Source organism: Chelon labrosus (assembly GCF_963514085.1).
Source record: "Chelon labrosus genome assembly, chromosome: 14".
Classification (NCBI taxonomy): Eukaryota; Metazoa; Chordata; class Actinopteri; order Mugiliformes; family Mugilidae; genus Chelon; species Chelon labrosus.
In genome coordinates, this window is record NC_140347.1 from 11,839,438 (window position 1) to 11,866,683 (window position 27,246).

The 27,246-nt window shown below is 49.9% G+C and overlaps 1 protein-coding gene across 1 annotated transcript; it reads left to right on the forward strand.

Moving 5' to 3' along the window:
• The first annotated feature begins 671 nt into the window (after window positions 1–671).
• LOC311499787 (prospero homeobox protein 1-like) lies at window positions 672–27,246 on the forward strand. The gene is made up of 5 exons (XM_084560908.1): window positions 672–790; window positions 3,785–5,851; window positions 9,739–9,846; window positions 14,767–14,961; window positions 26,764–27,246. Exons 2-5 carry the CDS (start codon window positions 3,851–3,853, stop codon window positions 26,947–26,949), a joined length of 2,490 nt encoding a protein of 829 aa, XP_084417034.1. The 5' UTR covers window positions 672–790; window positions 3,785–3,850; the 3' UTR covers window positions 26,950–27,246.

Consider the following 27,246-nt stretch of genomic DNA (forward strand, 5'->3'; position numbering starts at 1 on the left):
ACTATGTGTGTCATGTGTTTTCTCGCTGTTTAAGTAGTGCAGTGTCAAAGTGCGTAGCGATTCTTACTCGTCGACGATTTGGGAAGAAAGAGATTAGTAAGAGTGGTATTTCCTTTTCTTTTTTTTTTTGTCCTCCTCTCACTCTCTCTCTCTCTCTCTTTCTCGCTCTCTTTCTCTCTCCCCCTTTGGTTGCATGCTCAAGTCCCGTTCCCCTGGTCAAGTTCAGTGCGTCGTTCTCCGGACCCGGACGGACGCTTCTTATTGGTAGGTTGCGCCGGTTACATCACGCCGGCTCGTGACGCGCACGTCTTCCTGTTTCCTTCAGCCGCGTCTTAAAGTGAATCTTAGTGGCGGAGGAGCGCTCCAGCATCCAGTCCTCTGCATCCAGTGCGCCTCGGAGACGCACACACGCACAGTCGCTCTCGCTCTCGCTCCCTCTCTCTCTCTCTCGCTCCCTCTCTCTCTCTCTCTCTCTCTCACCCTCGCTCTCGCACTCTCTCTATGTCTCTCGCTCTTTTAGTCACAGCAGAGGATAGAGGGAGAGACCGTCGCGCAGGAGCTCTTTTCATCTTCTATATTTTCCCCGTTTTTTGTTCCTTTCACTCGCGCCGCTGACTTTACTCCAGCTCTCCCTTCTCTGAGTTATAACCCCCCTCATCCCATCATCCAGAAATCCGCGGTGCCCTGAGTAGATATATTCTCTCTTCTTTTTTTTTTTTTTCTTTTTTTTTTGTGTGTCTCTCTCTCTCTCTCGTAGGAGTTCAGGTTGTCCCCCTCTTCATCTAAAAGGGTAAGTAACTCGGATACCTCCCTCTCTTGTTCTCGCTCTGGCTCTGGCTCTGGCTCGCCTGCGCGCGGTGGGCGGAAAAGAAATAAACAAATCAAACATCGTTAAGGGGGGAAAATTTTATTCGGGGTGGTCGACTAATCGTTTCGACGGGACGTTATATTTGCTCCGTTTCGTTCCCTCATCTCGATGTGTGTGGCAACAAGAGTTGAGCGAGCCATCCCGTGTTGTGCTTTTTTTTTTTTTTTTTTTTTGGTAACTTCACCCCCTCTGCGTGGATGGCTCGCGGACGGTAGCCCCAACCTTCCTCACCAGAGCAGTGGTCGAGTCGATTCGCAACTTTGCGAAGTAAGTTTTCGGGAGCGTGGTTTTTTTTTTATCTTTTCCACGCCAGGAAACCTCCCGTGTGAGTTGTCTTTAGGCTGTAAACTCAGATTTTAGACGTGCATCTGAGTCTCTTCCGCGCTCGCTGAGGACCCGTGAATTTGCCGTGACCTCACATATATTGTCTTTGTCCCGTGCGCCAAATCTCACCCTCGCTCGTGGCTTTTTTTTTTATTTATTTACACACAGAATCATTGAACAGTCAGTTGCACGTCTTGTCGGGTCTTCTGGTTTGTGCATTTGCTTTCTATCTCCTGCGGTGTCTCTCTCTCTCTCTCTCTCTCTCCCTCTCGTATAGGACAGATGTGATAAAGCGCTGCCGGCGTGTTTTAACTGTGTACACAACTCCAGTCTTTGGGGTTTTGATATCTTTGTTTGTTCACTGGCGACAAAATATGCAAAAAAGAAAAAGAAAAAAGACGCACCACATCTCAGCTTTATAGAGCAGATGCGGTCAGACTTGCAGTTTATTTGAATCTAAGTTTCTTCGTGCAACTTTCTGCGTGCGCGTCTGATAGGTTTAAATGTTCAGTATAAGGTTGATCCATATGTGCGTTGCTTGATATTGTTGAAAGTTTTTTTTTTTTTGGTTGTTGTTATGGGAGAGAAAGAAAGAGGGAGAGTGCGCATGGGCAGTGTGGGACAGGTGCGCCGTCGGGAAAGACAGGTGCTGGTGACTATTTCAGGCTCATTGTTAAGATCCTGAGGCGATCAAGTCAAGTTGGTTTTTTTGCTTTGTTTTGTTTTGTTTTTACCCTCGTAGATGTATCACTTCTTGTCCTAACTGCTGTATGTGGCTATCAAGACTCGAGCCAAAGTCATTTATCAAAGGGGGTTTTATTTTAGACTTCTGCTGCAACAGATTTAAGAGAGACCATTTAACCTAGATGTGCAGCTGTCCTTGAAGCAACGCCGGTTTCATCTTGTCATGTCGTTTTGCTAAATGCGTTTCAGAGGCTGTAACCTGTCAGTTGTGCGGCGTGTTACACGGTTTGTGACAAAGCCAACAGCAATGCTCAGTGTTTGTGTGGGAGAGTGTGTGTGTGTGTGTGTGTGTGTGTGTGTTTACAGTGTGAATGTGTGAGGCTCGGTGGCAAGAGAGAAGTCTTTTAAAAAAGCCTTTCACAGGCAGTGATAATGTGACACCATTTCTTTTAGTTGGGGCACGCGACAATTAACGACAGAGCAGTATGTTGACAAATGTCACTGGAGTTAAATGTTTGCTCAGAATTAAACACGAGATATGAAGTGAACGCGAGATTTTTTTGCATTCAAAATTCCCAACTTTGATTGCTGCCCTATCCAAAAGTAAATCTGAATCAGTTTGTATTTAGAGCCTGTTGAAGTTGAAGTAAAATTTTAGTATTTGTCATAGTCTACTATTTTTGTCTGAGTCTTCAAGGGTAAAAAGAAAAATGCTTATTTTTGCACCGATTCATCTGCTTGTATGTTGTCAACTAAACAATGAAACTGCAAAATTCAAGAATTAACTAGACTTGTAAATATTTAATTTTATTAATTTTTTTAAAAAGAAGGAGACACACGATAAATTGTTTAAGAAAACATCCCCTCCGTTTGAGTTTGGATGCATCTGATACGGCCCTGACTGAGACATCGCTGCTTACATAGCATTATTGGTGCAGCTCTGTACTGACAAAACGTTTTGCTTTCAGAGGGGCATTAGGGTTTTTTTTGTAAGAGCGCTTTAAGTTGCTCCTTGCCAGAGTTGACCCTCGCGACCCATTCATTTGAGCAGAATTAACTGCCCTTGCCAGATGAAAAGACAAACAAAAAAACACAGAAGTGAGCTCACGCTGGCACCAAAATCAATAGGCCCATTTTGTGTTTCTTTTTGTGTCACTCTCCCCCGTTGAGCGAGATATGATGACCGTATTGATTAATGCGAACACAGGGCTTGCATTTTAAAATTGCTAAACGTGTAAACATGATTTCACGTGTTTTGTTCAAGTGAATAAGCAGGATTTAGTGAAGAGTATATGTGGAGTGTGCACTGCTGCCGCTCATTGCCGCTCCGTGTGTGGCATCATTTTATTTTATTTTATTTTTTTTACCAGATAATCTTAACCCTATTTCTTTTTATTTGATTCTGTGAGCTCATCGCTCCTATGTTGGCTCACACCGCACAATCATGGAAATGAGGACAAGTACTTAAGTAATTATCATAATTTTATGCAGCTTTGTGTTCCGTGGGAACTGGTTCAGTGTCGCGCGGCATGTAACAGGGGACAGGATAAAATGTAGGACTTTGCCCTGGAATGTCGAGCCAAGGCCTTACTCTGACCCCATCTCGTCTGTTCCCTTTACCCCTCTATCACCGGTCCTTACTAACTAAATGTAATCATGGATGTCCCTGTCCTTGTGGAAATACACGAGGAAAATCTAGAATTTATAACCACAATAGAAACCGTTGTAATTCTCTACAGCTTGACAGATTTAGATATTTCTATCAGCAACTAAAAAGCCTTTCTATTAAATGCAGTTTTGCAGGATTATGCTTGTGTGAGTGAGTTACACTCTGAAAATAATTTTCACCGTGGTGAATCATGCATCTGTTTTGTTTTTTTCTGTTTTTTTTGTTTTTTCTCCTCGCAGGTACTCAAAGGCTTCGATCCTAGAGGACTGGGTTTGTGGGATATGGCCCAATAGCAGCAGCCCGTGATGCCGGACCATGACAGCGACTCCCTCCTGAACAGACAGACCAAGCGAAGACGTGTGGACATTGGTGTTAAGAGGACCGTGGGTAATACAGCCTCCTCCACAGCAGCAGCAGCCACAACAGCGACCACTGATAACATTGCCCGCGCCAAAGCAGCCATTTTCAGTGCCATGAACTCTCTGAGCTCCCACTCTCACCACGGATCAGACAACGACTCCATGGAGTGCTCTGTAGTGCAGCCACATGGTGGGCCTGGCGTTATGTCAGCCAGCGACAGCGAGTCCAAGTCCAATGTACTCCGAAAGCTACTGAAGAGGGCCAATTCATATGAGGACACCATGATGCCCTTCCCTGGCACCACCATTATCTCTCAGCTTCTCAAGAATAACATTGCTAAAAATGGAGGAGGGCCCGAGAGGGGAGAAAGAGGGGACAGGGGTGATAGAGGGGAATCAGGCTTCCCTGGATCGGGGCTCTCCAACGCAAGTTCAGATGCTCCCCAAGAGGATGCCTGCAGTAACTCCTCGCAGGACAGCACCCCTCAAGAGTGCTTGTCACCATTTGGCCGTCCTCCCGGCCTGGCCACCTTTGACATTGAACGTCTCAATGATGAACACCTGCGTGCCAAGCGAGCCCGCGTAGAAAACATCATACGCGGCATGAGCCACTCGCCCAGTGTGGTGGTACCCGCTGCTTCCCGTCACGAGCGTGACCACGAGATGGATGGCGAGCGGGAGATGGAGATGGACTGCCCACCTCCACAGTCTCAACAGCAGGCCCCCAGCAGCCCACGGGGAGGTGAGGTGTGCAGCAGTAGCAGCCGAGAGAACAAGCGCAAACAGCGTTTGCCTCAGCAGCAACAGCAAAGCTTCACACAGCTGGTGTGCCAGAGGAAAGAGCAGAAGCAGGAGGAGCGGCGGCAACTTAAGCTGCAGCTGGAGGACATGCAGAAACAGCTCCGGCAGCTGCAGGAGAAGTTCTTTCAGATCTACGACTCGACCGATGACTCTGAACACAACGACCTCCACAATGATATAGGAAACATGTCAGAGGACAGCCCAGCAAGGTCTGACACTGGTGGTGATGACCGGGGTGGAGACGACTTGCGCTCTGACAACGAGATGTCTGACCTGGACCCGGGTCACTTCCTAGACAGGGCACGGGCATTGCTTCAGGAGCAGGCCCTGCTGGCCGACCGAGACAAGCCGAGAAGAGAGGGGCTTGGCCGGAGCAAAGGACAGGGTGGTCCAGGCTCCTCCATGCATGCTGAAGGTAAACAGCTGGCAGAAACACTGAAGCAGGAACTCAATTCAGCCATGACCCAGGTGGTGGACACAGTGGTTAAGGTGTTTGCCAAGCCTCCACGCCCCACACCTCAGCAGGCCTTTCCTCCACTTTCCATACCACCTGAAAGATTTCCCACTGCTGTCAATGGAGACAACCCCAACTTCCACACCACCAACCAGAGGCTGCAGTGCTTTGGTGACGTCATCATTCCCAATCCATTAGACTCCTTTGCCAGTATGTCGGGAATCCCAGGTACCACCAACGACCAAACCGAGGCACTGCCTTTAGTCGTGAGGAAGACACCCAGCGAGCACCACCACCACCACCAGTCCTCAGCTGTGGGTGCCCATGGTGGTCACCACCACCCGGCCCTTCACCCATCCTCACTCTCTGCCTCCATGGGCTTCAGCCCACCATCCTTTAGACACCCATTTCCACTGCCTCTCATGGGCTACCCTTTCCAGAGCCCCCTTGGTGCACCCACTGGTGGTTACCCAGGCAAGGACCGTTCCTCACCAGATTCCATGGACCTGTCCCGGGAGACCACCAGCCTGAGGACCAAGATGTCGTCAGGTCACAACTTTGGACACCACCATCGCTCTTGTTCACCAGCTCACCCTGGCAGCACTGCTGAGGGTCTTTCCCTGTCCCTCATCAAGTCCGAGTGCAGTGATCTCCAGGACATGGCTGACATCTCGCCCTACTCAGGCAGCAATGTATCCTTTAAAAGGTCAAGGTGGGGCGTGTTTGTGCGTTTTGGGGAATGAGTAATTGCGATACGACAGGGATTCCGTTGTAATCCTGGTCTAGTTCAAACCAGGCTCACATATTCTGGCAGTTTGGGTGGTAATTCTGGCTTCTGAACCGCAAAGAGTTAAAAAAATCAAATCTTTTAGAGTCTGTTTGAAACTAGCCTAAGAAACTGAGAAATTGTTGATGAATCACTTTTCCTCCCACTGCTGTTCCCTTCTCCATTGTTGTATTTATTTTTACACTCATACCTCTTCCTTCTCACAGCACCATACAGCCTTTTCTTCCATCTTCAAACCTAAGTGCTTTAAAAGCGTTCTTGTCACATATCACTTACCCGTGAAGATAAGGCCCCCCCACGACATTTACTGCTCCAGTTCTTTTTTATAAAAAAAAAAAAAAAATGGCCTGAAAGAACACGGAGGGAGATAGCATCCTTAAACTTGGCATACAATGGTGTTATATAGCCTGCCTTATAGTTTAACCCCACTGTGCCCCAATCATGCCCTGAGGATAAAGAGGCTATCCCCTATGGGAGGCTCAAATTGAATCCCCCGGGGACTTGGGACTAATAGCTTAAACAGATACATTCAGTCCCGTCTCTGTTTCCTCTATACCTCCTTAGTCCCTAAGTATTCAAAACCCCTTAACCCTTATGAAAGTTTGATTTGTGTCGCACCGGCTGTCCCGACGACAAAGCTTTGTCTGCAAGTCATTAACATTCATTACATGCTCAAGAAATTAATCCTACATCGTTTTTTGTTTTTTTTTACCTGTTGTGGATGTACCAGTTAAGTGAATGAGCATGCTTAACACTTTGGATCCCTTGTTTTTGCTGCTGTGTGTACCTGAGAGCCTTTTTCATGTGTGTGTGTGTGTGTGTCTTTTTGTGTGTGTGCATGTCACAAAAGGTTCGCCTGAGGACTCGGGGAAAGATGTATATTTATGATTGCTTGTGTTTTCTCTTGTGTTCCTCTTATCATCCATCGCTGTTGTAAAAAGCCCACAATCATTGTCGTTTCTTTTCTCTTTTTTTCATTTCATAAAGATCTGTCAACAGCCCGGGGGGCCCTTCGGCTGTTGCTTGGCAGCCAAATACTTCTTTTTTTGTTTTCCCTCCCTGCGAAAACCCCCCCTCCCCCCCTCCTCCTCCTCTCTGTCTTTTCTTTGAAGCGGACGTTAACAGGTGTTTGCAGCGAGCTGTTTATCTTTCATTACCTCGCCTTGTCTTGTCTTCTGACCCAAGGGTGAACGCTTTCCAGAGATCCATAATCCTTTGCTTCTACGGGCTCCCGATGGAGGGATGAAAAGAGAAAAGGGAGAGAGAGACATACAGAGACTGAGAGAAAGTAGAAAACAATCAAACAATAACCACATATGCCAGATGCTGTGGCTTTCATAGTAGCATTTATAAATTCAGGGCATTAACAGATGTACTCCCCTAAACGGAAAGAATAGACGGAACAACATGCCCACATGTGTTGTTTTTTTTCCTCTTTCATATTTGATTCCCGTAGTTTATTCCACAGGTTTAGAAGCAAAAGTTTGGCATTTGCAAGATGTTGTTTTGTGCATTCTTTATAATAATTAGCATGACATTTATGAATCAGTTTATAGTCGGCTCCATTGATGCAGCATCGCGGATATTTGTTTTTTTCCCTGAGCCTTAGAAGTCAGAGACAGCTTGTCAGACATTTTGCGAGGTGCGTTCAAGTTCACCGGCTCTCGGCAGCGCGGCGGAGCAGATGGCCGCTATCAATTTCCTCATTTGTTCGCCGTCCGACTCCAAATTTTCTTGTCCTTACACCTGGAATTAGGAAGTGGAGCAGCCATTCTCCCCTCTCATGACTCTGGGCTTTGGGGAAGTGTTGCGAGAATGATGATGTCTTGTCAGATGTGGCGGGCGAACAGTGGGCCAGCTGGTACGAGCGCGCCATCATGACAAAATAATAGCCGCGCTCGCCACCCCTAAGTCCAATCACAATTACATTTGCAAGCTGTGAGTGAATTGGAGATGAAAATGTCTCATTAGGAAATATGAAGCTTCTTAATTGGTGGCTGAAGGGAGGCGATATTGTGTGGTAGGGAAAAAAAAAAAAAAAAAACCCCAACGTCTTTGTCTTAAAATAATTTTTAATTTCGATGATAAGGGGACAGCGATGCTAATCCTAATTGAAAAAGCAAAAACAAATTAATCTAAGTGTAAGTGCAAAGCTTTCACAGCAAACAAATCCTACCTTGCCTTATTGAAAAAGAACTCTCTTTTCCTCAGTCTCTCTCTCTCTTTCTCTCTCTCTCTCTCTCTGTCTGAGGATCCATTGTATCCCCTCCACTTGGAGCAGATGGTGTGGTGTGGAAAGTGAAGTGCTGCTCTTTTGGCCAGGCCTTACAGAGTAACACCAGTCTGCCAGGGTTTCCCCCACAAGACCCTCGCTGCGTATACAACTAACTCTCTCTCCCCGGCTCTCTCTTGCCGAATCAGACAAGTAGACGGGGTCTTTAAGGAGCCAACCCAGCGTGGTTCAGCATTTGCTGGCTTTGCCGTGTAACCCCGAGGCCAAGGGCAATCCAATCTAGCAGCTGATGCCTTCTTCCCACTCTATAGTTACAGCTACATCTGGACACTTGACTGATTTTAACGATCACGGCCGCCCCTGTACGCCGTAAATAACGTCGAGCAATGTATTTTGCCCGCTCGAGCGTAAACAGTCTTCATGAAAACTTAGGGCCTGCGTCTTCTCCGTGATTTAAATCCACGTCTTGCTTCTGCATTGATGAAAACCCTTGTTGAAACAGCCTGAGGTTTTAATATGCACTCCCCCCGCCCTCCCCCCCCATCCCTGTTCCCCTTTTCAATGTCTTATCCTCCAGATTGATATTATCAGATGCATTATACGGCCGTTAATTCACCATGGAAATGGCTTGGGCCGTTCGGTGGCGCAGATGTGCTTCAGTCTCCCCATCACTGGCTGAGTCCAAAGCCTCAGAGCCCCTCTTCTTCTTCTCCTCCTCCTCCTCCTCCTCCTCCTCCTCCTTCTTTTGCTCCTCCAAGGGTTTGGCAGCGGGAGAGAGGCTGGGGGGCAGGGGTGGAGCAGAGGGAGGAGGAGGGGGATGTAATTGAAGGCTGGAACCATGCTATCCCTCAAGGTGCCCCCACCAGCCCATCTCCATCCTCTTCGCTGTTCAATCCAGGCGATCCATTAGGAAGACAAGGCCTCTGACTTGTATTTGAATATGGCCTGAGAAGGTTTTTTTTCCCCATGTTGCTCGGGCCAGTGTTTGGGGCCTATCTCCTAGACCTTGTTTTGTCACTGATATGAAGCCAACATCACACAGTCATATTCAGGCTTGGCGCGTGCCGTCGCCAAGCCATTAGGCCTTCTTGCCCGTCATTGGCGTTAACTGCTGTCTTTGTCTGTGATATGCAAATGTCCCCTTTTTTCTTCTTCCTTTTTTTTTTTTTTTTTTTGGGTGGAGGTTAGCACGGGGTGCAGGCAAAGGCGTTTGCTTACTTTGACTGTGAAATGAGCCTCCTTATGTAAAAGTATCGGCTGTAGTGCTGGCCGGCGTTTTATTTACCGTGACGCTCTCACACCTGATACGGACGATGCTAATTGCAAGCAAATGTCTTTGCCTTGCTGCACCGTCTTCGGCAGCCCCGTCAGGCGTCCCTGCCTGAAAGCAAATTCGACCCCTACCCCTCATCGAAACCAGTATTTCTTGCTAAACTTACCGCCAATTACTAGCAAGAATATATCATATGTGATCCTATGTAAGCCTATGTTTGCTTGATGTACCAGAAGTTGTTTCCTTTCAAACAAATGTTAACGTCCTTAACGGCAGCTATGTTCAGATCCAGGAAGGTCTCTCCCCGAATCATCTGAAGAAGGCCAAGCTCATGTTTTTCTACACCCGCTACCCAAGCTCCAACATGCTCAAGATGTTCTTCTCTGACGTCAAGGTGAGTCCAATCGCTCTCCTGATCGCCAGACATTCGTTTATTTGTATATTCCCTCTCATTTGCTGTACTTTTGTCGTCTCGAAATGCTGACAGAAGCAAGGCTCGATGCGTCTTTTACCTCTGTTGCTGTTCCGTATTTTCGTTGCGTTTCTTCCCTTTTTTTTTCTCGACGCACCTGCTCTGACAGGGGAAGTTGTGGGAAGATTTGCCAGCTTCGGTTGCGGTGAACAATTGTGCACTTGTCTGTCTTAAAACAAGGTCCTTTCCCTCTCCAAGTTATGGCTTTATGCAAAAGATGAAAGAAGAGGAAGTTGAATGGGTTTACATGAGCGAGCTGGAGAGCCTATGAGTATTCTAAAGATAAAGAGCGAGATGAGTAATGGAAGGGGCGGAGAGGGCAGAGAGGAGGATGGAGCCCGGAGACAGAGGAGTGGTTATCTGAGCAGGTGTAGGGAGGAGGGTTTGGCGGAGGGAGGGGCGAAGGGAAGTAGTTGGTTTAGGGAACATGGCAAGGATGAGCGTTGGGTCCGCTGGGAGTTTAATGAAGGAAATTTGGAAAACAAAGCACTGTATGTAAGCTGCACAAAAAAAAACAAGAACACAATGGCCGTTGTTGGTGCCACCGAGTTTGTCCGTGTTGTTGTTGTTGTTTGGCGTGTGTGTGTGTGTGTGTGTGTGTGCCCCTCTTGGACCATACGGAGGGGTAAACATGGTGACAGATCCAGGCCATCTTATTCAAATCAGTAGATAAAGGTTCCCTTTTCCCCCAGCTACCCCCTCTTGAATGCGGTCGCCACCAACCATAGCTTGCGGCTCACATTACTTTCAATGAGTTCACTGGGTAGGTAAACTGGCACATGCCGGCCAAGCAGGTAGGCACCTGTAAATATTGCTTGATTACGCAATAATCCTCAATATTTCAGCCTCCCACTAATTTTACTTTTGGCGTTGGAAGAAAAACCGCAGCAACAACTAATATTAAAGCTTTTAACAAATTCGCTTCGGCGACTAATCGCTCCCATGCCGGCGGCCTCGTCACCAGCGGCCTCATCAGATACTTAAACAAGGTCAAGATAGTTAAGGGGATTACGAGTCGCGATGGGTTTGTTTTTTCGCCAGAAGACAATGGACTCAAGCCGTATGTTAGAAAGACATGTATGGGAATGAGACTGACGATCTAATGAGATTCAGCCGGCGCGGCCCTCTTCGCAAGTGGCCGTCCTCAGACAAAAGTCTTGAAGGATAATCGGGTCTCGACTAACTAATCAGGTCTGGGGACTGTCAAGAACCTAATGAATGTGGGAAGTGGGTTGCCCTAGCAGCTGGGGGACGCTGTAGCTGTTGTTCCCCTCCGTTAAGCTCCTTTTGAGACTACCGCGACTTTTCTTGACTTTTGGCGTCTCCTGAAATGTTTTGACAGTTGCGCCACGACGCTCATTGTCGGCGCCGCTAATGACCACCTATAATATCATGCCGCTGGCTTTATGGCGCCTCGTTATTGTCGCGGATGTTGTTTTGATGGAGTGCGAATGATTATGACAGATTAATGGACAGATTAGATCGAATTATTCAGTCAATTAATTAAGTCAACAGCGGTTCTTGCCTTTGTAAAGAGACACGGGATGAATTGAAGAATGAATTGCAGGCTCAAATTTTCAACTTCAGCTCGACATGCGCACACACACCTTGTTTTTGTCGTCCACGCCTCCATATTTGGGCCAGTCGTGTGCAGCGGAGCAGCGGAGGTCAGGAGGGTTTTCCCCTTTTCTATATGTCATTCCTTCCCTTTTCTTTTTTTTCGCTGATGGTGTGGCATGGCGCTAGTGCTTGTGTGGGTGCCTCGGCGGGGCCGGGGCAGAAAGAAAAGCCAGCGGCTGGATTTTGAGTCGCCGCAGCAACAAAAGCCCGCTTTCCAGGGCCCGCTTTTTGTGTGCAGTCAGCCAATAGGCAGCCAGAGATTATCTCCCACAATTCACTCCTGCGAAAACAGGAAACGTTGGAAAGCCCTGATGACTGTGAAGGGGCTTACGAGAGAGAGGGAGAGAGAGAGAGAGAGAGAGAGAGAGAGAGTGGGAGAGAGGGAGGGAGGGAGGCCCGCACAGGCTTCTCTGTCTTTCTGCTCTCCTCTCTCCGGTTGTTCTGGACGTAGCTTAGCACTCTGAGGTCATCTGTGTGCTTTCTGCTCCATTGTCGACCGCTATGTCAGAGAAAGTGTCGGCGGGGGGGGGGACGCAGTTTCATCCAAAACACCCAAAACCAAAAGACAAAACTATAAAACGCCGTCGCCGATGTACGTTCGATTCGTTTGGGGCCGACAGTCAAAGCACCTGAACGCTTCTGGCAGGTGACTAATATAATATAAGCTACGGGTACTTTAGTGCATTCCTATTCTGGACTTAAGTGTGTGTGTGTGTGCATGAGCAGAACATACGTGTGTGTGTGAGTGTGTGTGCGCCACTTTCTATCTTGCGCTGTTAGCACTAAGCGCTGACCTTTCACGGGCTCTTGAGTGTGAGTGTGAGAAACACGCTTTCAGTGTCTCTCTCTCTCGTATGCCTCTCAGCCAGGCGCACACACACACACACACACCGAACCTCACACACACTTACATGCTCAAACGCTGCGTGCCGACTCACACACACACGCGCGGACACACATTTTCCTCGCTGCATCTCATGTCTGCGCTGGCTGACCCCTGCCAGCTCTGATTAAGGAGCTGCAGTGATGGGCTCCTTTGAACCGATTCCCTCCCTTTTTTTTTTTTTTACGCCGAACACACTCGTCCTCAGCTTCTATCGCGGGGGTCTCCGTCCCCCCCACCGGCAACTTAATGAACCAAGACTGCTGGAAGCTGAAGGGGGGGGAGGGGGGGGGGGACTTGCCAAAACCGAATCCCCGAGTGCGTCGAGCGCAGTTAATGCGGGTTTAAACGTAATTCAGCCGCACATACAGTAAATATTGCACTTTTTTTTTTTTTTTTTCTGAGTGCAGCTGCACAGGCAGGCCCCGCCGATACATCTTCTCCCGAGCTGTCGGTATAATAAAGTAATCTTTGTCCCCGGGTGACGAATGTGTCCGTCACTCCGCCGCGGTGACACCAAAGGTCTCTTGCGTGAGCGATGGCAACTCTTTCACTGACTTTAATCTCGGTATGTATCGCTGCAGGCGTGCGTGCGCGCGCTCGGACGCACGTGCGCACACATGCTTCGCCGCCAATTCGCTAATGTTCACACTCGAATCTTGGAGGAAAGGTTTCCGCCGACACCTTAAGCGAAGCGGCGGCGGCGGCGGCGGCGGCGTCTGCGCCCCGTCACACTCCGGCCGTCTGCTGCATTGTGTGCGTTTAAGAATAGCCCCGCGCGGCCGACGCATTTGGAAGTGTCAGTAGTTTGTTTGTTTGACACTCCGATGTCACGACCCCAGCTTGCTGACTGCTCACGTTCCTACCCTCTAACCACCGCCGCCCCCCGCCCCCCCCCCCCCCCCAGCGAAACGCCATTGTCCAACGGCGCTGACCTCCTCCCTTACACCCCCCGTTTATGCTCACCCTGCACTTTACGACGGCCACTGCGCCGCCCCCCCCCCCCCCACCCCGACTCACGCCCTCCCGAACCCCCTGCCAAACAATGTCAGGCGGACTTATTCTTTTCCACTCCGCCATTATGTCATCCGCTGATCATTCCAGAAAGGCACGGCCCACTCCTTTAGCCCCCCGTCCCACCTTGCGCCAACTATTTCGCCCGCCCCCCCTTCTGATTTGCCAACTTTTCTGCCCGTCCCGTCCTGTTTCGCTCACCCTCCCGTCTTCGTGTGCTTGCGTGTTCCGACCGCCGTCCCAGATCGCGACGAGTGTGTGTGTGTGTGTCTGTGTCGTCGAACAATGGCCAGAGTCTAATCTCCATGTCAAAACCGCTCTGCCTCCCCAGCGAGCAGTCCGCTCAGCGTTTAGTAGCGTTTTGTCCCCCCATTCTTCCAGCACCACAGAAAGAGAGGAGGGGAGGGTGTGTGTGTGTGGACAAGGGTGTGGGGGTGATGGTTAGGGGGGGAAGCTTTCGGAAGGCCGGAAAATTGTAAGCAAGCAATCTTAGGAGTCCATAGAGTGGAGCAAGTTTTGTTTTATGATTTTAGGGTTCGATCTGCGACTGCGCTAGACGTCTACACCTAGCCTCTAATGTCCTCAGATGGACGTTTGCTTCTCAGACCAGGCAGGGAAAGAGTCGGGACCAGGCGAGTCCTCTTAAGAGGTTTACCTCACCCGAATGCGTCCAGCCGAGCGGCACAGATCAGATAGCCACAACCTTCTCCGTAGCGCTTATCTTTTCTTTTCCGTCTTTCTTTCTTTCTTTCTTTGCTCCCGGTCTTCTCCTTTCTTCCCGTGCCGGGGAGGTGCGGAGAGGGGAGGAGAATCGGGGTGTAATTGGTGAACGGGGTTAAGTACATGTTTGAGCCCCCCGCGGGCCGGGGCGCTTCAGATGATGACTTAATCGTTTTTCTGGTCAATTATGTGTTTGCGGTCTCACCCCCCCCCCCTCTCTCTTTTCCACCTCTCCCTCCACTCTCAGGGTTATGATAGGGGGAGGGGGGGGGGGGGGGGGGTCTGCTCCCTGTGGGGAAGATGAACCACACACACTCTCTCTTTTCTCCGCTCGACCCCCCTCCTCGCTTGCTGTCTTACTTAATATCTCTATTATCTTCCCTGACTCTACAACCTGTGTCCTTTTTCTTTTTTGCTTGCATGCCTCCCATCGTACCCCCCGGTATAAAATGCTGTTTTTTCACACTCAAAGCCTTCGACTTAATAAGGTTTACACGTGATCCCACAAACTTGCATTTGGATTTCGAGCTGCGATCGAGATTAAAAGCGCACACCGAGATATTGAAAAAGTGCTAACCACCACTTCCCTTCGTTTCTGATTCCAGTTTAACCGCTGCATAACCTCCCAGCTGATCAAGTGGTTCAGCAACTTCAGGGAGTTCTACTACATTCAGATGGAGAAGTTCGCCCGCCAGTCCATCAACGACGGAGTCACCGGGACCGAGGAGCTGGGCGTCAGCCGCGACTGCGAGCTCTTCCGGGCCCTCAACATGCACTACAACAAGGCCAACGACTTTGAGGTAAGCACGCGAGACGCTTTTCTTGCAGCAGCAGCTCCTTGCAGACTTGTACATTGTAAACGCTGTTATTTAGGTGGTAAGAGGAGAAGCTGAGAGCGACTGCGGTCCATATATAAATTTAAAAAAAACAAAAAATTGTTGAATTTCACCTGATACCCCGTGATGCAGACGGGTAGCGTGACACCGTCTCACCGCGTCCTCTCTGACACCGCTCTCATTGCAGAGTCTCCGATACATCCTGCAACGCTGTACTATAAATGTATAGGGGCCGCTTCGCTTTGCTTTCGCAGCCTGTTTCGTAAACAGCAGAATTTTTTAGCTTTGCGATGAAGAATTTTCAGCTTACGGAACCGTGTTTTTCGGCGCGGCCGTAAAAGACGTGGGGAACTGTCGTCTAATGAGGAAGGAGACCCTTGATTTCCTCTTGACGGTTCCAAGCGGCCGTGCGTTTGTGTGCGTGGGTGTGTTTTTTAAAAAACTTCCCCCTCCGTCCTCATTTACCTATCGTATGCGGTGAGCTTTTTATATGCGCGTGCGTGCGTACTCGCGTGTGTGTCTTCTATCGTAATCATAAATTCTCAGCAGGCAACTTCACCTTTGATACATTGCGTTTCTCACACTTCTGCTTTTGACACCTTTCTTGTGTGTGTGTGTGTGTGCAGGCATGTGTGTGTGTGTGTGTGTGTGAAATATTTCAGGATCGCCAGTGCTCTCTCAATGTCAGCTGACAAAAGACCTTTAAATGGCTTGTGTTAAGAAGGACCTGGAGTGAGGTGGATTTGTGTGTGTGTGTGTGTGTGTGTTCGTCAGAGAGATCGAGTCTTGGTGCGTCGGTGTATATGTGCGTGTGTTTTGTTGTTGCTGCATTTCCCAGTGTCCTGTTCACCTCGAAGGGTACAGCCGTCCCTTGGACCGGCCTGGCATGCTGGCAAAGCACTTCTCCAGTGTGTGAGTGTGTGTGTGTGTCACTTTGAGGGGGGGGGGAAATCTCACCGTTATCAAGGTTAAGCGTCCTACTGTTTTAGTGAGAGGAAGGGGAGAGGAAGAGGGGGAGAGGGGGAAGAGGGAGATGGATAGATAGGGGATAGAGGGTGAGAGCTCGGAGACAAAGGAGAAAGCGATGAAGGGAGGGAGGGAGGGAGGGGAAAAAGGGAATATCAAGGGGGAACGGAAAGGGGAGAAAGAAGGGTAGAAGGAGAGACGGGGGGAAAAGAGAGATGACGTACAGGAGCGAAGTGCCCTTGCGAGCAGTGGGAGTTTTGCAAGCGCTCACATTTAAAGTGCTTCACTCTCTTTCCATGCCTTTTCCGTCTGTCTCTCTCTCTCTCTCTCTCGCTGTCATTATTTGTCCACTGGGGCTCCTCTGTGTGCACCCAAACACTCGCTCACACACACACACTTCCCCACATCCATCTTCAACCCTCTTAAGGGAGGCTTTGAAAGACTCTGGCAGGCAGAAGCACTTGTGTATATATGAGGTCTCAATAAGCCCAAAGTCCATCAGGCCGAAGCAAGAAAAATTCCTTCTGTGATTTGCGCGGAAATAGTTATTCGGTGACAATGAAATAAGTTTCAACCAAGACGACGGTCACGTATTTAATTTAAGTGGCCTTAAAGGGGAACTACTGTGTTTTACAACCTGGACCTTATTTCTAGCATAAAATACGGTTGTTTACTCACCCATATAAGTTTTTGCCGCTCAGAGATGACATTGTACGGGTCAGAAGACATCATCTGGGGCCTGTAGACTGACCTATAGACCCCGGATGATGATAACAGCTAACTCCGGACTCATCGGGGAATAGCACTAGCGTATCATGACAAAATATTCGCGTATATCCATATAGTGGGAGTGACTGGGGCACCGAGATGCATGATGATGATAATAGCAGACTCAACTTGAAACAAAATATTGGTGAAATGAACGAGTTTCGCAGCAGATAATGCGTTTAGAGGCTGCGTCTCGGTGCCCCAGTCACTCCCACTATATGGATATATGTTGATCTAAATATCTCTGGAGGTCTCAATAACCCCAAAGTCCATCAGGCCGAAGCAAGAAAAATTCCTTCTGTGATTTGCGCGGAAATAGTTATTCGGTGGCGATAAAATAAGTTTCAACCAAGACGACGGTCGCGTATTTAATTCAAGTGGCCTTAAAGGGGAACTACTGCGTTTTACAACCCGGACCTTATTTCTAGCATAAAATACAGTCGTTTACTCACCCATATAAGTTTTGCCGCTCGGAGATGACGTCGTCCAGGTCAGAAGAAATCATCTGGGGTCTGTAGGTCAATCCGAAGACCCCGGATGATGATCTCCTGAAGGAGTGCAAATAACACCAAAGTTATATGGGTGAGTAAAAGACCGTATTTTATGCTAGAAATAAGGTCCAGGGTATAAAAAACAGTAGTTCGCCTTTAAATGAAGGATTTTAAAGGTATTACTGTTAGCTTGGTGGATCAAATTATGCTTGCTGAACGGTAAACCACCTGACACTCCAAAGGGGAAGTGATCAGACAACCAATTGGCTTGATTGGATGTATTTAAGTAAATGTCAAAGGTCCAGCTGCGTCCAACAGTATCTCTTTGGATGCGCTCAAACCACATCTTTGAACGGCACCGCTGTATTTCTGTTAAAACAAATGAAACGAGATTCTTAGATCGGTTTGTGTGAGTCATATAACTGGCCGCAGAGACAATGCACGCATGGAAGCTTCTAGGAAAACAGTTTGCAAATCCTAAAAAAAAAATAATAAACCTCTACGCACGCAGCGTCCGATAAAACACGCCGTGCCTGGCGCCATCTTGCCGCCTCCACCCTCTTCTTTCTGAGGTATATGTTTTGCCGTGACGCCTCAGACAAGACTCTCATTCTTCTCCTGGCACCAGGAAGTTACTGTTGAAACAGGCTTAAGGGGAACAGCCTATTTGCATACATAAATGTAAAAATTTGCAAGAAGACAGACAGAGAGGAAAAGAGTGAGCGAGGCCAGGTGAATAAGTCTTCTGTTGGCCGAGGAGCTGCTGCGGCGGCGGTGGAGGAGGGTGGGAAGGTGTTTTGCATATTAAGGTTTTTTTTGCTGGGCAGGTGTCTGAGAGATACAGGAGCTGATTAGAGTTTAGCACAAGGAAAATTTGCCCAGCCATGCAAATTCTAACCCCCCTGACAAACCAACCGCCTTGGTGAGCACGAAGACTCTGCGTGTAAGTGTTTGTGTGTGCGGCTTTTAGTGTGTGTGTGTGTGTGTGTGGGTGTTATTTATGTGTGGGTTGTGTTTTTTTTTTTTTGTTTTTTTTTTGGTTGCGCCGTTTGATGTTTGTGTGGGAATGATGTGTTTGTGTGCGTGTTACATATGTGCACGGGCGCAGTTGTTATGTTTTTCCGTCTTATCCGTCTGTGAGTGTGTGTGCGCGTGTGTGTGTGTGTGTGTGTGTGAGTCATAGAGGTAATGTTGGAGATGGAAATGTACTGGATGTGTATCAAGATGCCCCCAAGGCCCTTTTCCGTGGATCTCTCTCCCCTTTCTCCTCCTCCTCCACCTCCTCCACCACCACCACCTCCTCCTCCTCTTCCTCCTCTTCCTCCCCTACCTGCCTGCAACACCACTTGAAACAGGAGCCTACGCAGATTCAGCAAACACACACACACACACACACACACACGTAGAGTTTTCCCTTTGCCAGATTCTGCATCATCAAAGTTCCATCCACCTTGGTGGCGTCTTTGGAATGAATATGTCCTCTGTTTCAGCGATCACACACACACACAGACACACACACACACACGTCTGTGGCCTTTCTTGTTTGATGCTAATCTGCTCTGTCACTGTGCTGGCCTAATACGCTCCCCATCTCCCTCCCAGCTCCTCTTTTGTCGCGATTGTTTCCCCCTTTTCCTTTCATATCCCTCCTCCCTCGTTCCCTCGCGCCGTCCGTTCTCTCTCTTCCTTCTGTTCCCTCCCTCCTTTCATTCTTTCATCCTCCTTTTTTTTTTTGCATGTCTTCCGTTGTCCCCCCCCCACCACCCCACACACCCACCCTCGCTTTTTTTTTTTTCTTTCCCCCCATTAGGAAGTTTTAATGGCATAATTGTCACATTCCTTCTGGCACAATGAACACCAGCGGTAATTAAAGAGCTTGCCGTTAATTACCTAGACCCCGGCTCTACTTTCCTCTTTTCTCAGCCCCCCCCCCCCCCCCCCGCCTCCCCCGTCCGTCCCCTCTCTTCTTCCCTTTCTTCTCCGCTTCTCACTCGCTCCGTCCATCGCCATCAAAGTCTTCCAAAAACACACACCCGGCCTCCCAAAGCCTTGACTTTGAGCGAGCAGCGCTTTCATGTGAGGACTCAAGTGAAAATTCTCGCTTAGCGTCCTTTTCTTTTCTTTCTGCTCGGTCGGCCCCCTCCGTCTGGCTTTGAACCCCCCCCCCACCCCACCCCACCCCACCCCACCCCACCAATGACAACACACATCATCTTTCATAAGACAGGAATGTGTGTGACCTGGTAATGGGTTAGAAACAGAGGGGGGAGAAGAGAGTGAGAGAGCGAAGTAGGGTCTCATAAAGAGGCAGTTTTATGATGGCTCTGGGAAACTCTCAGATTTCCATAAGACAGACGAGGCCAAGTTTTCTCTGTCAGTGACCACTCCTCCCACAGAGGACGCACACACACACACACACACGTGCGCACACACACACACACACACACACCAAGGCATTTAAAGAGGAAGTCCCTGTGATCTCTATGCGAGAGGGAGGCACCGGCGGAAAGCGGTGAGAAGCCTTCGTCTGCACACACACACACGCAGGTGTCCCGTGTCCTCCCTTATCAGCTGCTCTCTCTCCCACTGCAAAGACGTGTCACTCCTTTTGTCTCCCTTCCTCTTTTGTCCGTCCGTCCGTCCGCCTGTCATCCCCACATTTGAATTGATAACATCCCTCCGCTGCCCGCTCGGTTTGCCGCTTTCGCCCCAAAGTGACGGAAAACTTTCTAAAGTCTCGTAAAGCAGCGGCGGTCCTCCTCCCTGAATCATCTGCGCTCTCTCTCCCACCCCCCTTCCCCCCCGTCCATTTCCCTCTCTTCCTTCCTCCAACTTTTCCTCCTGCTTGCCTGCCTGCCTGCCTCACCCTCTCTCTCCCTCCTTCCCGTGTCTCTCCAGCTCTCCATCCATTACCAGAGCCACAGAGAGCCGAGAGCAGATGCTGTCTGTCCAACCGCCGTGCCCCATAGCATTGTGTGCTTCACCTCTCCTTCCCCCCTCGCTCCCTCGTTCCTCCTCTTCACGTCCCTCTCGGGGCTCCATTTGTTCTCCACCCAGAAAAGCTAATGTCTCTTTTCTCCTCCTCCTCCGCCTCCTCCTCCTGCTGCTGCTGCTATTGCTGTTGTTTGCCTCCCTATCTTGCGCTCCTTCATTCCCGTTTTTGGTTTTTTGGTTTGTCTCCCCACATTGGCCACCTTGTGTGTGTGTGTCTGTGTGTGTGTGTGTTGGGGCGGGGTGGTGTCACTGACCGAAGTTCGACCTCAGGGAGTGCGAGGTGAAAAGGTCAGAGATCTCACACTGGGATGCACGGCAAAGGCAACACAGATGCAAACGTGTACGGCGCGAACGTACCTTAAAAAAAAAAAGAAAAAGAAAAAACGCTTGCACACAGGTGTGGTGCTTTTACCTCTAGGGTTCCCTTTGAAGAACGATTGAAGACAAAAAGAGGTAGAAGATAGTCGGAGAGAGATGAAAAGCAGGCGGTATAGATTTAGGTCCAGACCTGCCAAAAATACAACCAATACAATTTGCCAGTGGGTTTATGTCAACAGCAGCAGACACACAACTTTCTCTTCTTCCCCCCCCTCCCCATCTCCAGAGTCTCCTTTTTCTTCTTCGCCCTCCCATTAAGGTCCCAGCGCAGCAAACGGCGCATTTAGCATCCGTTCTCGTTACATTCGCGCCCGTACGCGACGCATAAAAAGTGCAAATACACACATTCGTTCATTCAGCGTGCGCCAGTTCATTCAATGCGTGTGAGCAGATAGGGATACTCTTCGCAGAGATGATGTGGAGTTCGGTTGGTGGACTCTCTACACCTGCCGCCACGCCGACACAGGAGGAGGTGACGGGTGTTTTGCTTGTGGCGCGCGATATCCCTGCCACCCCAGATAATTCGCACAGTAAAAATTTGATTCAAAGCGCTTTCCACCAAAGAAAACAGTCCCAACTACCTCTGCAAGGCAACGGTCCTACAGACATTGCCCCGTTCACTCCACCAACGAGTGCCACTGGTGTCGTCTCCAACTTGTTTCATGGCTTTTTAATTCTCCAAGGTGTCAGGGAAGGAACAGAACGGGGCGACCGGATCATCTGCTTTCTCCGTGAATAGCCGGGGGCGACTGAGGACCCCCCCCCCCCTCCCATTTGACGTAGCCTGACGGGTCTTTTCTCCACTGCGCGGGGTGCGTTTGTGCGCACGTGAGATTTAGATTTATTCTGTGCGCTGATTAAATGACCAGAGTTGTGTGTAGAGCCTGGGGCAAAGGGGGGGGGGGGGCAGCAAGGAATCACTTAAACATAAAGAACTACATGATCCCCTCGCTCCTTCCCTCACCTGCTCTCTCTCTCTCACACACACACACACACATCAACTTATTGCGCTAGCTTGCTTTTCCACCACCTCCTCCTCCTCTTCTTCTTCCTCCCTCCTTCTTCCCCTCCTCCTCCTTCTGTCCCTGGTCACCTTGCGAGGGGCAGCCTGCTCTGTGGCACAGCTGCTGATTATGTCATTATTTCTGGACCATTTTGGTCTCCGTCCGTCCGTCCGTCCGACAGCGCGCGTGCGTGTGTGTGTGTGTGCGAGAGACTAATGAAGCGTGGCAAAGGGACGCATGCCAAAATGACCAGGGCGTGCATCAGAGCTGCAGATGTGTCAAAGCAACCTCCCCCATTCTCCCAAACACACACTCAAAAACACTTCCCGTTCCCCCTGCTGGTGCCAAACATCCCCCCGCCCCACCGCCAACTCCCACCACCACCTTCAATCCAATCTGCAGTTTATTATTTTTTTCTTTCTTCTCCTGCCACCTTCTTCCCATCGCTCGCCCTTCCATTCCATCTCCTCCGACCGTCCATCCATCATACATCCTCCCTCCTTCGCAGCAGCTCCTTGCTCTCCATCCTTTATTGTTTGCCCACCCACCCACCCACACCCTTCTACCCCTTCTATTCTTCCTCTCCCCCCCCCCCCCCCGTTCTCCTCCTCTCCAGATGTCCTGCTCCTATCTTCCAGACTCCCTTGCTCCTTTCTTTGCCTTCTGCCTCCTGTGCTCTCGGTCTCTGAAAGCTGGGCTGACTTCCTGACCTCCAGAGGCCCTGTTACAGCGCTGCGTGACCCCCCCACCCCCCCCCATTCATTTCATTGGGTTCTCTCAGCCTGTGTCCACCAACCATACAAGCTCAGACGATGAATTTTTAAGTCTATCAACAAGAGCTGAACTGTGATTTCTAAGTTCCCCTGCTGCTTTACACATTACGTCTATTGCTGCCTCGCCGCGACCCCCAATTTCTATAAACCGAGGCAAAGAGAACTGAAAGCAATGACAAAAGAGGGCCTGATATGATATGGATACTCAGCCTGCGTGGTGGCGGCGGCAAGACAGGAGATGGGATAAGAGAGAACGACTTCATCAGTGCATTTGACCCTGTCCCGTCCTTGACTCCCCGGCGGAGGTGCACCTTGAGAAGAGCCCATGTGACGCTAATGCTCACGCACACAGCGGACGGCCCCGCGAGCGCACGCGCGCACGGCAGCCCCTCAAGGCTCCACGTTCTCAAGGCTATCAGCGGAGGTGGAGGGTGGCTGATGTTTGCTCAGCTTTGAGGCCCGTTTCCCGTCCCAGCCGCCTCGTCCACGACAGCGCCGTCCAAAACCTCACGAGAGAGGGAGACGCTTGAGGAACTGAAACGCATCTGCGGGAAACTGCGAGGTTGTGAAAACAAGGGAAATTCTTAAGAAGAGAGTTGTTTAGCAGAGGATCCGGTGTGACTTTGGCTTTCCTTTCCTTTTGGAGTCGCTTGGACTCTTCGGTGTCTTATCAGCGGGACAGGGGGTTGGGGACGAGCGTGGTGAGGGGTAGGAAGAGAGGGGACATGGGTTGTGTTTGCCCAAAGTGACAGTGTGGGCCAAGGGCTTATCAAGGCCTTTGTAGATTATTGATCGGAGCAGATACGTGAGGCACAGGGCCCTGTGTGCTCGAGGTTCGGAAAGCTCTGGCTTGACTCACTCGAATGTCACCGGCCCGCTGAACTTCGGCTTCAACTCTGAGGGAGTGTTTTGTCAGCAGGCCGCCTCGAACAAGCCACGGCGCACACACGAGCGTTAGATGACCCCCCCCGTCTCCGGCGCTACAAAATCTACAGCTTCCCCGTCTCTCGCGCACGTTCACACGCAAACACAGCGGCCAGCAAAAAGCATGGGAAGTGTTGGTATTCCCAGGCCGGGCCGGGGTTAGGAATTAACCTGGCCGGCAGCGGGGGCTTGTGTTGTGTCCCTGCATTTCATCCTTCAAGGCAACAGCTTGCGAGCACACACACACGCGCGCACACACACAAGCCTTATCTTCCAGGGTCTTGTCTTGTTTGGCTAACACTGTGCAAATAGAAGGTGCAATACATCTCCTGACAGTTCCCAAAAGCAATGTGGAGAAACACGGTGGTCAAACAAACAGCCAACCCTGAGTCACCGAGAGAGAAGAGATTTCTCAGGCTTTGCCGAAACACAAGCAAACACACACACACACACACACACACACACTTGAGCACGGTGTGCGTAACAGTAGCCTTTATTCGAGGGCTTGGGCCCCTGGCTACCTTTTTTAAACGTTTGTCTAAGCAGTCTTAAGACGGGGGCTGCTGCTGCCGGAGTGAATAGCTCCCAGCAAGCCGTCCACAGGCTCCTTTTGTCCTCCGTCATATTTTATTATCTCATCAAAAAGCAGGAAATCCGATTCCCTCTCTCTGAAAAAGAGCTTATCCTTCTGTCTCAAAGCAACCTGTCACGAGAGAGAGAGAGATGGAGAGAATGGGGGGAGAGAGAGTAATGGGGGAGAGGGAGGGAGAAGTCGGTGAAAAAGAGTGATTAACCGCCTCGTTGCTTTCCTTTTTCTTTCTTTCTTTCTTTCTTGCCCTCGTCCTTCCTCGCTCCTTGATTGGTGTTTACCCAACACGCAGCACAATGCCAAGGTTATGGAAACGCAGCTTTATCTCTTTTGCTGATTCCCTTCTCTCTTTTTCCTACCGTCTTCCTCTTTTCATATTGTGTTACACAGGATGAGAGCAACAGTAATATCCCTTTTCATGCAAGCTTTTTTTTTTTTTGTTTTGTTTTTGTTTTTTTCAAACCCCAACGCCACGCGGACTTCTCTTTGCGTTTACTACATCGGCTGTCATACGGCTTTTTTCAACAGAAAGTTAAAATCAGGGGCCGACGAAGATCGCAGACCGCACAAAAGCCAGGAGGAAGTCTTTCCCCGGTGGTGCCACCGAACGCAAACAAATTCAAATTTTGAAAAGTCGACCGAAAGCGCAAACGAGGGGGCTGACGGCGCGGACGCACCGTCAGCCCCCCCGTTTGCCTTTTCCAGGCATCCCTCCCTCCACGCTCTCTACCGTTTTGCTGCCACTCTCCTCCCCTCTTTGTACATCTGTCCTTTAATTTTGGACTCTGCTGAGAAGTTGTTAAAAAGCCCTATGAAATATGTATGAAGGATTGTGAGCCACGCGATTGGCCCCGTTTGCCGGACAGCCGAGCGAATGAGCGGCCACACTGGATAATCCCCCACAATGCCTCTGGAACAAAAGCCCAACAGCTGACCCTAGAGAGAGAGAGAGAGGGAGAAAGATGAAGAAGAGAGGGGAGGGGGAGTGAGGGGTGCAGAATGGGAAAAGGGAGGGGGGGGGGGCACAAACAGTTAAGGCTCACTGGTGGTCAGGAGGCAGCTCGCACACACGACTCACATGTAGTCGCAAAACAAAGGCTTACGGGACAGGAATAACTCCCTCTGTTCTGTTGCTCCACTCCCTCTCCTTAGACTCTTCTCAGCCCCTCCTTTTTCTCACCACCTCTCTCCCTCTCTCTCTCAGCCTCCCTCCCATTCTCACTCTCTCTCTCTCTCAGTCAAGAGGATCTGAAATACCAATACCCTTTTCTCCTTGACATTGCTTTCTCCTTGCAGTCAGCGTTTTGCTGTCCTTTTATAGTCAAAACGTCAGGAGAAATTCCATGCAGGAATATTCTTAGTAATGCGGCACTCCCTGCGTCTAGCGGGCCAGGGCGCTAGCGCCGCTCCCGGGGGCCCGTTAGCGAGGTCTTTTGGGAAAAAGCCGGCGCACGCACGCACGCAGGAACGAACGCGCTCGCCGCACCGTAGATGCGCGCCGAGTTGCCCCCCAACGCCAGGGTCATTGTGCCAGTATCCCGGGAACGACAAGCAGCCCAAACAATGAATTATATCCACCTCTACGCCACCAGATGGGAATTCAATATTTGGGGAATTGGGTTAGCTTGCGTTTTCTCTCCTCGCCCGCTGTCAAATGCTCACAGACACGCAGCGTACAAGCTCCTTATTCACGACTCACCTTTTCACTCGAGCAGTGGATATAGATATGCACACACACACCAGACACACAGGCATCTTAGCCTCCATTCATCACCCCGAGGGGGGGCTGGTGCCCGTCCCATGTGTGTACAAGTGTGTGCATGCGTGAAAGGGAATGTCTGTGTGTGTGTGTGTGTGTGTGTGTGGGTGTACATGTCCATCGGTGTGTGTGTTCCAGTGGCCACTAACCTTGCTGTGTCCTGACACTCCTGATGAGTATCTGCAGGACACTGGAGGAGAGGAGCGGAGTGCGCACTGTCAGGCTTTTGGGCAAGCTGCTGCCGTGTATATATATATGTGTGTGTGCGACAATATGTGTTTGTGTGTGTGCGAGCATCAAGGGAGGCGGGCAGGGAGACAGTCAGCATTATCCAAGCAGGTGACCCCTGAAGGCTGCGTCGCCCCGGAGCTTCGAGTCGAGGAAAGAGACTCAGCCAAATACACCGGGGCGGCGAGGCTCGAGCGTGTGTGCAGCGAGCATTATGTAGAGCTCTGTCACAGTACAGGATGTGTCATCTCCTTGGCACAAGGAGGTGTGCGCGCCGGTGTGTGTGCGCTCACGCCTGCAGAAGCGCGTGTGTGTGTGTGTGTGTGTGTGTGTGTGTGACAGAGTGTTGGCTTGGGGGAAGGTGTCACAGATCTTTGCCAGACTAATCATCTCCATGGTGTCGGTGAGCGCTGCTGTCAGGGACACTAAAGAGGCGGCGTGTCTCCCCGTTCCCAAAGCATTTAGTACTTCCTCTTTCGCCAGCACCTCTCTGTCGCTCTTGAGTCAGGTCGGCTCTCTTGTTTGGTCACAGATTTACAGTGGGACTCATAAACATGTCACGCTCGCCATGTCGCCCGGGGAGGGAAGTGGGAGGTGTGAGAAACCTGAGTATTCGCAAGAAGCGAGTTTTCTCAGGCCGCCGCCTCGACTGACTTTTAAGGAAGCAGATACTGACGTGGACGTTTGGTTTTACATCCACTGTGAAAATGTGAGCTAACCAAGGAGCAGACAGGGTTGAGGATAATGCAAAGGAACCGGACAGAGCTTTGACGTGGGAGGGGTTTTTCTTACACATTGGTTTGGGGATTGGGTCCTGCTTTTTTAAAATGATTAATCAGGACAGCCTACGCCGAGATAATTAACCGTTTCCTTCCTTTCTGTGTCCATGAAGGTCCCCGATCGCTTCCTGGAGGTGGCTGAGATCACGCTGAGGGAGTTCTTCAACGCAATCGTGGCCGGCAAAGACGTGGACCCATCCTGGAAGAAGGCCATCTACAAGGTCATCTGCAAACTGGACAGCGAGGTCCCCGAGATCTTCAAGTCCCCCAACTGTCTCCAAGAGCTTCTACACGAGTAAATCCCTCCTCCTCCTCCTCCTCCTCCTTCTCCTCGCTCACTGCTTTGCGCTTTTATTTTCTCTGATTTCCTAGAATTTCAACACGATATTCTTTTTTGTTTTATTTACCCTTTCTCCAACTTCCTGTTTTATTTTTTTTGAATGTATGAAAGTTATGGAGTAGCATTCCCGGTCTGAAGCCTACAGTATGTGGCAGTTCCTAAACGACCTAGCTATTGTGTTGTTGTTCTTATATTACAATGGTTATTATATGTTTTGTTTTTCTAAGATTCTGAACTGAAGAGACTCTAATCTTAT